This window comes from Odocoileus virginianus, chromosome 24 (assembly GCF_023699985.2).
Source record: "Odocoileus virginianus isolate 20LAN1187 ecotype Illinois chromosome 24, Ovbor_1.2, whole genome shotgun sequence".
In the NCBI taxonomy this organism is placed as follows: Eukaryota; Metazoa; Chordata; class Mammalia; order Artiodactyla; family Cervidae; genus Odocoileus; species Odocoileus virginianus.
In genome coordinates this window covers 36,790,251-36,803,500 of record NC_069697.1, presented here as the reverse complement: position 1 = coordinate 36,803,500, position 13,250 = coordinate 36,790,251, and the positions used below count along the sequence as shown (strand labels likewise).

Here is a 13,250-nt window from a genome sequence, read left to right as displayed (position 1 = left end):
CAAGCTGCTCACCCTAATCAGAATTGTTCAGCCAGGACATGAATGATGGGGCCACAGCCCACTGGTTGACATAACTCTTATCTTAGAACACTGCAGAAGACATGAAACCTTAACCCTAATAGAGAATGATTATAAAATTATGCAGGTGGTCAGCTTAATTGAAAACTATTTTATATACTTAATCCTCTCATCATCTCACCATGGAAGTTTCCTGATTCTAGTTAGATTCTAGATTCTTGTTTCTAGTTAGTTTATTCACCATCACCATCAATCTACCTGCAATAATGTGTCTGTGGCCTGGAACCAAGACCCAGTTGACTTTAGCCATTTTCAAATGGTGTGATCGACCTCTAGTGGTCAGAATATGACCTTAACTGAGTAAAACCTTGATTTCTATTGGTTTGTTTTATTCAAAATGAAATTTTATTCCAAAATGACTTTGATATTGATATCTTATATTTTGATATTTTATATCTTGTACTTTGATATCTCGATTGATATATTTTATTTCTACTACAGTAATATTTTAAATATTTATATAACATTTATTTATTCATGAATCTAACTACTGCATAAATGGTTATCATTTATGATCCATGTATATCTGCTAAGAAACCAGTTTATGTAGCAAAATTCAATGAAATATTTGTCCTTTGGAATGCCTCATGCTAAAAAAGGAAATATTTCATATACTTGAACATTTACCTTTCTGTGCCTGAACTAAATTATAAATCATGAGCCCAGAGACATGGAATTATAGAATATGAAGAAATACCACTCTGAGTCAACTACTTAATCATCTTCTTTCATATGGAGCTGTACTCATATTATTTTAGAACAGTGTTATCCCAGTATACTGATTTCAGTCCTCTTGACCTTTGATATGGCATTTACTTATTTTTTCATAGATGGAGAATGAATAATGGTGATATCGATCTAACAAGTGATCGGTACAGTATGGTAGGAGGAAACCTTGTTATCAACAATCCGGACAAACAGAAAGATGCTGGAATATATTACTGTTTAGCGTCAAATAACTATGGGATGGTCAGAAGCACTGAAGCAACCCTGAGTTTTGGATGTAAGTAATTGTGACTTTAAAATGGGTATGTGCATTTAGGTGAAGAAAAATTTAGACATTATCAGAAGAATTAAACAAAAAAAGAGAAATCGAGGAGAAAGAAAAGTGAGAGAAAGACTTATAGTTGAGGTGGGTTTTACAAGATTAGTGGGCCTTAATTGTGTGGAGAAGAAAAACAATTCCAAGAGAGCAAAGTGTTATGAGGAGTATTATGAATGTACTTAAAGTAGTGAAAGATAACACTGGAAAATAAACTAAGGTCACGTTAAGAAAGATCTTGAATAAGTTTCTAAAAATTACTCTCCATGGAAATGCTGAGTTTTGGATTCTCACTGGGGACGATATTGTTCCCAAGGTAGTGAAAATCTGTTTTTGGAGGGAGGGAACCATCTTATATATTACAACATAATGGTCTTATTCCTTAGTATTTAATTTTTCTTGTTAGGAATGAATTAAATGTTAGCTGATTTAAGTTTAATTAAATAAAATGTCTCCTTTTAGGGACAATAATAATGAAAATACTTTGAGAAACATTGTGCTAAACTAAAAGTTAGAGGTTATTATGAAAGAAAAATGTGTATTGGGAGAGGAGTTAGACTAGATGTTCTCCATACATGATTTTATAAGTCAGCACTTAAATATTTTGCAAAATGAGTTATAGGATGAAAATGACATTTTAAAAGGACCAGAGTGGTAGTGATTACCAGAAGGGAGTGAGACAAAATCAGCAAGTGCAGTCAGATTAAATTCATGTGGTGACAGTGAGAGTGCCAATGATAAACTCAGTGCTTGAAGAAATATACAACAGATTCACCGAAGGAAAAAGACCTTGAATAGTTTCTTAAGGAAAGTCTAGTCAAAGGGCAGAAACATTTTGCTCTCTTTAAAATGGAATGGGAGCAATTAAGACCAATTTCAAGGATAAAAGGAAGCATTTCAATGGTCTCTTCACATTTAGAGGAGACATTGTTATCCACAGTGAGATAGACCCCAACTAAGTTTTAGAATAGGAATGGCATTCCAGGGAGGCATCAGGACAGGAAAAGTAGATTTGAAGGGTTCTTTGCAAAAAGGTAATTATCGGAATGATAATTTTTCGGAGATGTAAACATATTAAGAGAATTAAAAACTAGATTTCATAATTTGAGTACTGATCACAGCATATTAAAAAGCAGAAACATAACTTTGCTGACAAAGGTCCATTTAGTCAGAGCTTTCTAGTCTTTCTAGTAGTCATGTGGGAGTTGGACCATAAAGAAGGCTAAGTGCCGAAGGATTGATGTTTTCAAATTGTGGTTCTGGGGAAGACTCTTGAGTGTCCCTTGGAGAGCAAGGAGATCAAACCAGTTAACCCTAAAGGAAATGAACCCTGAATATTCATTAGAAGGACTGATCCTGAAGCTGAAGCTTCAATCCTGTGGCCACCTGATGTGGAGAGCCAACTCACTGGAAAGGACAGTGATGCTGAGAAAGATTAAGGGAAAGAGGAGAAGGGGGCTACAGGGGATGAGAAGGTCAGATGCCATCACCAACTCAATGGACATGAGTTTGAGCAAACTCTGGGAGATGGTGAAGGACAGGGAAGCCTGGTGTGCCAAAGTCCACGGGGTTACAGAGAGTCGGGTGTAACTTAGTGACCAAACACCAGCTGATCACACGTAAGGAACTGGAGATGAGACAAGGCTGAAACAGAATGAGAACCAGTAACACAAATGAAGAATCAGATAGTAGGCTATCAAAGAAACCAAGCAAAATGTAAGTTCCAAATACACAGAACAGAGTGAAGGAAATAAAAACTGAGGAAAATCCAAAATTTGAAGGTCAAGATTATTGACCTTCACATTCCTCAGCTCGGATTCTGCTCTTCATCCTTACTCCTTCTCCCCACTGGAGTCTTCCCTCAGACTTTCTCTGGTACAGCCCTGGGTTTGTCTGTGCACATTATATTTCCGGATACTCTTATAGAGATTCTTCCTAAATCGGAAGCAAAGTTTAGAAAATGCACAGGCTTCTGGGTTGTCACAACAGTCACACAGATGCTGCCAACATCCATATTCTTCTATAATGTGTACACATTCCAGCATCTGAAAAGGCTGGAATAAGCTTTTGATAAGCATCACCAAACCAACAGAGAATATTGTATCTAAAAGTGAATTAGTAGCTGAAAAAGAAACTTTAATGAGTATTAATTTTTCTATTGCCCAGAGGATGAATGTTTTCCTTCTTGCTTTCATGATTAGATCTTGATCCTTTCCCACCTGAGGAACGTCCTGAGGTCCGAGTGAAAGAAGGGAAAGGAATGGTGCTGCTCTGTGACCCTCCGTACCATTTCCCAGGTAAACTCAGCTCTTCTATGATTGTGAGCATCTAGGAAATGAAGTGGGAACACATTTATTGCTTAATAATATTGGAGCATTTATAATTAACACTCAGTATTTTTAAAAGCTTATAATACATCACTAACTAGAGCTCATAGATGCTTGCTTTTTTGATTCTTTAAACAGTTGTCTCTAATTCAAAAGGTCTATGATCATTTCAGCTTATAAATGACATGTATGTTGGATTATGTTCCTATTAAAGTCCTGTTACACTGGAGAAAATATGGTAGATTTTCTACAACTAATTCCTGTAATAGAATAGTACCAAGGAGGAAGTAATCCATTATTTTATTAATAATTTGGCATCTAAAATATACTAGGAACTGTAATTAAACACCAGAAAGAAAGAGACGTAATAAATTATTAATCTCTTTAGGAATTCTAATCCACAAACAAAATGTGAGTTCCAAATACATATAATAGAGAAAATAAAAGTGGAGGAAAATCCAAAATTGGGTAAAGAGCAAGATTATTGACTTTCATGTTCTGAAGGATTCTACCCTTCATCCTTATTCCTTCTCCACACTGGAGTCCTCCCTCAGATGCCCTGGGTTTGTCTGTGCACATTGTATTTCCAGATACTCTTATAAAGATTCTTCCTAAATCTGAAGCAAAGTTTAAGAAATGCACAATCTTCAGAATTGTCACAGCAGGTGCGCGGGTGCTGCCAGTGTATACCTGTACACAATAAAGGGGCTAAACTGAAGTTCATCTGTTACGAGAGTGGAATACATGTTTTCAGTAATTTGATATGGCTAAAATGAAAGCTACAAAACCATTGATTAAAAGATGAACAGTGCATATATAATATTTTCACTCATTTCATTTATCAAACATTTTCTTCAAACAATATATTTATGCCACTTTTCTCTCATAAAAAAGTATTCTGGGTTCTTATAGTTTTAATCTTATGTCATAAAGTTGTCTTTAAACATCTCTATATAGAATGATTCATAGCAGACTATTATAAATCTGGAATATATTAATATGGAATATATATACATATACATATATACTATTCTGATTACATATAGATAATAGACTGTTTTTATCAAATGTTGATTTTTTTTTTCTTATAACTGTGGGAGAAAGATAATTAACTGATATACACAGTAGACTCAGTAGACATGAATCTGAGCAAACTCCGGGAGACAACAGTGGACAGAAGAGCCTGGCATGCTGCAGTCCATGGGGTCGCAAAGAGTCTGACATGACTTAGTGGCTGAACAACAAAACGAGAAATTTATGAGTTCAAATGTTGTAAAAAATTTTTCAATGAAGGACTGGTCTTTTTTTTTTTAAAGAACTGACAAAGTTATGAAAAAAAAAATCCCCTCATGTTCAGAGTGTTTCCCACAAACCATTGTCATCTGCTTTGAGTGAGATTTTCATTAAAGGGCTTTGAGCAGAGGAATCACAGGACATCACTTAAGTTATAGAAAGGCAAATCTGGTTACTGTTGTAAGAAGAGACTCAGCAGAGTGTTAAGTGTAACCAGGAGCTCAGTTAAAGATATTGCCATCATGTAGGCAGTGAATGACGGACCAGAGCAAGGGAACTGGAGGTAGGAAGAAGTAGTTAAATTCAAGGTATATTTTGAAGGAAGAGGTAAAAGTACAGGCTGGTAGACTTTATATGTGAGATATAAGAGAAACACAGGAGTCAAGATGGCATCAAAGTATTTGTCATAAGCTCTGGAGAGAATGGAATTGTCTGGAAGAATAGGTGTGGATGTAAGAGTGAGGTGCCTAGTTTAAAGTTCCAGAAAGAGTTGTTCAGTTGGCAGTTCTATGAATGTGGAACCTAGGGGCAACATCTGAGGTAGGAGTATCAGTTTGTGATATAGCATTATATAAATTGTTTTCAAAGTCATAGGACTGCATGTGATTACCTAGGGAAGTAGTATAGGTAGATATATGGGGAATGGTTCAAGGAACACAAGCTATGGGATTTTTCTGAGATGAGTCTTGTTTTCAAGCCTCTGTGGCATCTTTACAACTTTGTTGACTTGAGAAATTCACGGACCAAGACTAAGATTGGTAGAAGCTTCAGATCATTAAGCCAAATGAGTGTATTACCTCTTCATCCTGATAAAGATACAAATGTTTATATGGGTAGGGGCTGGACTGGGAGGTCTTTTAAATAAGCCAAAGAAACATCATTAATCACAGAACACAACCTGAACAACTCTTCATCTCCACTTGTGTTCTTAGTGGATTATGACCTCTTTGAACATTAGACATGACACCTTCAAATATAAGAATGGACATATGCTTCAAGACCGTAGTGTGTATATGCATGTGTGCTATTTTACCATTTCCATGTCATAAATCTATCTTTCCACTATATAGAGTTAAGGTTTTGTATATTGCAGTTAATATTTCATGGAATTGAAGGTATAAATGAACCTTCCTTTGGATTCTAAACCTCAAAGAACATTATATATGCAACTATTTATAGTAGTCAGGTCTTGTTGGCTGTATTTGGTGATCTGATAACCTAAAGTTTATTCCTTACTAAGTCAAGTTAACTTAGCCATAACTACATCTCAGTTTGCTTGTTTAAATTTGGGAATAATAATTCTTGTGCCACCTACTTCACAGGCCTTGTCATGAGACTCAAATTTAATGTTTTTAAATTATAAAATGGATATTTAATTTAAAAGGATTATTATTAAAGTAAATAAAATGTATTTAGTACATTTGGTGTTATATTTTGAATCATTAAAACAAATAAAGTACATCTCACTTCACTAAGAATTTTTTTATTCATGACTATTGAATTCACCTCTGATTTATGTACAGGAAAAGGATTTAGGGGACAATCTCATCATTTACAATCACTACATTTTTCTATGGATTTGGGTGTTCTACAATTTCTTGCAAAGAGGAAAACTCTTATTTGAACCAGTTTGTTTATTTATTAGGAATATTTATACATAACTCTATCAGTAAAAGTGTTAATTCAATTTTATAACAACACTAGATATGCAACGGATTGCCTAGTGCCTAGCACAGGATATGTGTCCAACAAATATTTGAGGAATGAGAAAGTAAAAGAGTAAATAAATGTATTCATTAAATTGATAGATACATAGTGATTACAATTTTAGCAAAAGATAAATTTTCCTGTTTAGATCTTGTTTTATTAAATAGAGGAATTAACTCATTAATGTGTAAGACCTTCTAAACCCCTGAATCCTCAGAAAATGGAAACATGATTCTTTGATTCCAACTAATTTTCAGAACCATCAGAAACTGAGTTACACACCTCACAGAATAGAAATCGTATATGTGCATATTCAGTAAGTGAGTGAAGTCGCTCAGTTGTGTCTGACTCTTTGCAACCATGAGGACTGTAGCCTACCAGGCTCCTCTGTCCATGGGATTCTCCAGGCAAAAGTACTGGAGTGGGTTGCCATTTAAGAGAATTAAAAAAAAAAAAAAAGCCCATCATTTGAAGAGTGAGTACTATTGAGAAAATACAGGATATCTAATAATAGGCGTGCTGTGGATTTTTAAATAAATAAGAAAGTGGGAATACTCTTAAGAGAAAAAACTCATTAAATGTTGAATATGATATTGAATGAATCTCAATAGACTAGAAAGGTAAACATAAAAATAGACAAGCATGCTAGAGGTTACTAGGGAATATATGAGTCTACAGTGCAACCTGGTATAAATTTCTTTCTAAAAGAGTTTAATATATAGTTTACTATATGTGTCAAAGAAAAGTTAGAAGCTATTGTGATTTTATTGGTATAGGTAAATTCTGTTATAATGAGGTTAATTAACAACAACAACAGCAAAAATACAAACAACTTCAGAAATGTTTGTGGACAGAGAGAACACTTAAGTACTTCAAATATATTTCAAGGAGAAATATAAAACTATTTATCAAGCTTGGGTAAGTGGTATATTTCAAAGTAATACAATGAAATTGATCAAATGCACTATAATTGGCCAAAACAAATCCTGCCTATAATATGGTCCAGACTCTCTTGAGGCAAAGAAAAAAAAATCGCAGACACCTATCAATAAAAGCAATGTTTTTGAAACAGTCCTGGTGTTTACTCTTACTAAAAAATAATTTTATAATAATTTATTGTTTAAGCCAGACAGCAATGCTATGAGGAAAATAGGTGCTGACTTCTTCAGAGATGGTTAATTTTACCATTTGCAGGGAATAAGGGAAGACAGATAATCCACTGAATGCCTGTGAGAACTGGGTCAGAGCTTGGCTCTTGATTACCTAAATTAAGCTTTATTCTTAAGCCGGATCAGCAGGGCAGCTACCACACCAATTGTGGAACAGTTTCGGTAGTTCTGTGGTGGTAAAGGAAGTTAGATCAGTTCTGCCTTCCCATTGCTAAATGAGAGTCCTTTGGACTGCAAGGAGATCAAACCAGTCAATCCTAAGGGAAATCAGTCCTGAATATTCATTGAAAGGACGAATGCTGAAGATGAAGCTCCAATACTTTGGCCACCGAAGAACTGACTCATTGGAAAAAGACCCTGATGCTGGGAAAGATTGAAGGCAGGAGGAGAAGGGGATGACAGAGGATGAGATGGTTGGATGGCATCACCAACTGATGGACATGAGTTTGAGTAAGCTCTGGGGGTTGGTAATGGACAGGGAAGCCTGGCGTGTTGTAGTCCATGGGGTCACAAAGAGTAAGACACGACTGAGCGACTGAACTGAACTGATTGCTATATGTCCTTGGGCAAGTCAACCTAGCTAAACCTCTGTGTCCTTGTTTTAAAATGACAATAGTGATCCCTAGCTTTGTTTTAGTGAAAAATGATAGCATTCAACATATTGCAATTATTCTTTTGTCCAATCAGATGGCTTATCAGTAGACAAAAATCTATTAAGTAAATTTATATTATTAATATTATAAGTCCCACAAGGGCAATGACCAAATTTGTCTTTAGTGACACATAGAAGATAACTCAGTAAACTGAAGGGATGGCCCAATTTTGATCCGTTGGTCAGGAAGATCCCATGGAAAATGGGATGGCTACCCACTCCACTATTCTTACCTGGAGAACCCATGGACAGAAGAGCCTGAGAGGCTACAGGCCATGGGGTTGCAAAGAGTTGGACACAACTGAGCGACTAACACTTTCACATTGACTATTTAGGAAAATACACACTGGGCCTTAAATCAGCCAGACCAATTATTCTGTAGTACAAGATTTATGTTTTTACCAACATCATGGCAATAACTTCTCTGACCTAAATTTTCTCCCTTTAAGATTCAAAGAGTAAAACATTATCCTAAAAAAAAAAAAAAAAAAAAAAAAAAAAAAAAAAACAAAAAACATCATCCTGTTTCTCTTCTCTAATGAGTAGTACACAGAAAATTTCTTAGAATTTAGAAAAACTGAGTAATATGGTAGTTAAAATAGCCTGATCAAAGTCATATTAATATTTAGTCTAGAATTAAAATACAGGTCTCCACATTGACATAATTATGGAGTACTCAGAATATTCTGAATTAGTTTTGTGTGTGGTATCTTGAAATATTGTATAGCTAAGAAAATTCTTCTGCAAAGAAATCTGTACTTTCCTGACTCTCTCTGATTTTTTTGGAATTTGTGTCCAGAAATCATTACAAACATGTTAACTTTCTTTTTAAGTGAGAATACAAAAATTATTTCAAAACTAGACAAACTCACATGTTAAAATACACTATAAATATTATTTTGGTTCACAGTCTGTTAAAATATATGATAAATGTTATTTCTAAATACTATAAACATAGAATTATTTGTTGCCCAATTCCAAAAACCTGATTTCAGCAATTTAAGCAGCCTCCAAAGTGTCTGCTTATTTTGTTTCTTCTGTGGTTTTTACCTGACCTTCTTAAATCAGCATAAGGATAACAATTAATATTAATAGAATCATTCACTTCATGGCAAATAGATGGGGAAACAATGGAAACAGTAAAAGACTTCATTTTCTTGGAGTCCAAAAATCATTGCAGAGGGTGACTGCAGCCATGAAATTTAAAAAAAAAAAAAGCTTGCTCCTTGGAGGAAAAGTTATGACAAACCTAGTCAGCATATTAAAAAGCAGAGACATTTCTTTGCCAACAAAGGTCCTTATAGTCAAAGCTATGATTTATCCAGTAGTCATGTATGGATGTGAGAGTTGGACCAGAAAGAAGGCTGAGCACTGAAGAACTGGTGCTTTTGAACTGTGGTGTTGGGGATGACTTTTGAGAGTCACTTGGACAGAAAGGAGATCAAACCAGTCAATCCTAAAAGAAATCAACCCTGAATATTCATTAGAAGGACTGATGCTGAAGCTGAAACTCCAATACTTTGGCTACCTGATGCAAAGAGCCAACTCATTGGGAAAGACTCTGATGCTGCAAAGATTGAAGGCAAGAGGAGAAGGGGACAACAGAGGAAGAGATGGTTGGGTGGCTTCACTGACTCAATGGAGTTGAGTTTGAGCAAGCTCTAGGAGATGATGAAGGACAGGGAAGCCTGGCATGCTGCAGTTCGTGGGGCCACAAAGATTTGGACATGACTGAGCAACAGCAACAGGAATCACTCACATATACAAAGGTCTAGAAAGATGTATGCTAACAACAAGAATGCTGAGTTGGAGAAATATGGTGAATTTAATTTTCTTTCAAATTTAACTTTGTATTTTTATTTTTTGAAAACAATAACCTTCCGTAATTAAATAGTTAAGATGAAAAAACATAATAATCATCTTCATTCACTTTTATGAGACTGTATATTGCTAGAGAAAATCATAAAGCTAATTTAAATGGAATCCCCTGGACTATTATTTTCAATCATACTGGATGTATATAGTATGCAATTCTTTTAGTTTTTATATTCAGCTCTTTTTCATGCTCCATTTAGCAGCTTTACCAGTCGATCACCTTGAGTTCCATAAAGCAAAATGGTGTCAGGTCATGATTATTTAATTTTTAAAATATCTTGATTTTCTACCATCTTGCATCTAAATCTTTTCTAACTTGAACTAAGAGTTCTTTTTCTGAGAATATCTCTTTTTTATTCCCCTGAAGGTGTTTTTCCCCCCTTAGGGTATCTCCCTAGTGACAGTTGTCTTCACATGGTTATAATGTTTTAAAGGGGATTAGGATTTTGAGACTGAGAAATACGTATCACCCAGAGTTCCCTCTCGTCCATTACTGCTGTGCATGACTACAGGAGTGTCATCCCTCAAAACATAAAGGGAGATCTGAATGGAAAACTGTGGGGAAAGCAGCAATTTAATAAGGAAATTCAACTTTTAGCCTAACCAGCCAGTATGCTTAGCCAAAGGAATTTACTACAGTTAAAAGTTACCATATGATCTGCTTCCTAATATTTAAGAAAACTAGTAAAATGCCTTTTTCCTTTTCTATAGTTTTTACTTTTTAATGTGGCCAGAATAGGCTGCAATAAACTCATTTCTAAATCTGTCATGTACAATAGGAGTATAAAAATAAAAAGATATAAAGCCCCAGTATAGCTGATTTTCTTTTAAATGCAGTAGAGAAGATGTGATTTGAAACTCTTAGACCTGGATTCAGAATCCTAATTCTACTTAGTCATGAAATTCTAAGCAAGTCATTTAAACTGAGCTGCATTTAGCCCATAATTAATTAAAAGAATATTAGTAATTCATGAATAATTGAGAAATAGATATTATTATTTAGCATCACTTTATATTCAAGCTACAGTAGCTTTTAGAAAATTTGTGCTGTTTATCTTGGCCTACTTCCAGCATTTACTCTACAAAAGCCTAGATTAGATTATGTGCTAGCTTATAGCTTTTCCTTTTGGAGAAGAGCTTGAAACTGAGTCAATAGTATTTTAAAAGCCTTGATTTGGTTATGAATTAGCTTACTACTAGAAAACAAAATCTTTGCTTTTGGAGAGAGTTTAATACTTAGTCAACAATATTTTCTTCTAGATGATCTTAGCTACCGCTGGCTTCTAAATGAATTTCCTGTATTTATCACAATGGATAAACGAAGATTTGTGTCTCAGACAAATGGCAATCTCTACATTGCTAATGTTGAGGCATCCGACAAAGGCAACTATTCTTGCTTTGTATCCAGTCCCTCTATTACAAAGAGTGTGTTCAGCAAATTTATCCCACTCATTCCACTACCTGAACGTAAGTTATATTTGTTCCTCTGTTTTTGTAAGGTTGTCTACTTATGGCATACTTATAATAATGAAAAGTAATATCCAGTGGGCAAACCAGCTGACTGCTTCACCAGGACAGAGGACATATACTTTGAAAGTCTTGGTTTTTCCTTAGATTTTCATCTAGAGAAGATTTACATCATTAAGTGTCCTAAGGTAGTTGAGTTTGGATTGGTTGCCTCCAGTTCAGTGAATGTATAGAAACCCAATTGATTTACTAGCAAAATGCCAATATATTGGTTATAAATGGGAATCACCACCATCTGTTTTTTGTTTCATGATCAGTCCTACTTCATAGTCAATTCATGAAAGTGAATGAATGATTATATCAAAACAAGCTGCAGTGATTACAGAATTAGGGTGGAAGGAAAAGCAATCAGATCATTTTTCATTTTTAAGGAATTATTTACATGAAGCAAATAAGTATATAAATTGCCTATCTATTGTAAATAGTATTAAAATAGTGTAATAGGGTACTGTGGTACCATATTGAATGACAGTTAAGAGTTAACACCCTCTTAACTGGCCTTTCCTCAGGCTTCAGTTGAATGAACTGAATTTCATTTTTTAATGCACCACTTCCTGCGAAAATCAGAATACAATATGTTTTCTTACTTCAGGTTATTTTTATCTCAGTCCTGCTGCATCACTCATATCACTGAATTCAAGCTTCTGAGGAAATATTGGTTCTGTTGTTGGCAGAATTAAATTTGGGTCTTACCTCTAAGTTTTGTATAATAATGGTGGCATGTCTATCATCTCACAGACATTCTATTTTATTATTCTTCTCAAAATAGCAGTCACATGGTTAGTATTCAATAAACATCTTCTTATTATCTGGCTTTTTTCCCCCCTTTCAAATCTTAGGAAATACTCACCACTACTTCACAGAGTGAAAAGGAACCATCATGTGAAAACCTCCCTCATTTTCTTCCCTCAAAATTCAGTGCTTCTTACTTTCTTTCTCAGTGGAAAAAGTGTTTTTCCTGCTGCTCAAGCTAATTGCTCCAGCTGCTCTCATTCACATTCCATTTGTTTCATTTAAGGATGTCATTGCATCACTCTTTCTTTTCTAAATCTTCAAACTCTCCTCCATTTGTTTCCCTCTGCATATTCTTTTGTATTCAATGCAAACAGTCTTGAGTAATCAAAACCACTTTTTGGATTTGCTAAATCCAAAGGACATTTTCAGGTCTGATTCTGTATGAAATTTGACCTGTATTGATCTCTTCTGCCTCTCTTGAAATCTCCTTTCTTTTCCTATTTTTTTTTTATGACTATTTTTGCCTCTGCTTATTTCCCAGGTGCCTCGGTGACAAACTCTATGCAGTATCCTTCATCAGATCTTTCTCATTCTAATATTTCTTTCCAATCTTTTTCTAGATAGTCTCATTCATTCACACCTTTATTTCACTAGAGGCCCTATGTGCTGACTCCAGATTCAGTTCTCCCTAATCCTTTTCCCTAGACTTTTCCCTAATCCTACCTACATCCTGGGCTTGACACACAGAAGCTTCTCAAAAGTGTTACATTTGAAATATTCCAAACACAGCTTTCATCTCCTCTCTAAACCTCCTCTCCTAGTGTTCTTCATCTCATTGAATAATA

The 13,250-nt window shown here is 34.9% G+C and overlaps 1 protein-coding gene across 3 annotated transcripts in view; it reads left to right on the top strand.

The window, feature by feature from the left end:
* The window catches only part of CNTN1 (contactin 1), a 389,716-nt gene that overhangs the window by 237,050 nt on the left and 139,416 nt on the right, over positions 1-13,250 (top strand). For all 3 annotated transcript variants that reach the window (XM_070454566.1, XM_070454567.1, XM_070454568.1), the window contains 3 exons: positions 909-1,081; positions 3,322-3,417; positions 11,404-11,610. In XM_070454566.1, the coding sequence (XP_070310667.1) occupies positions 909-1,081; positions 3,322-3,417; positions 11,404-11,610 (476 nt within the window). The remainder of the gene's footprint in view (positions 1-908; positions 1,082-3,321; positions 3,418-11,403; positions 11,611-13,250) is intronic.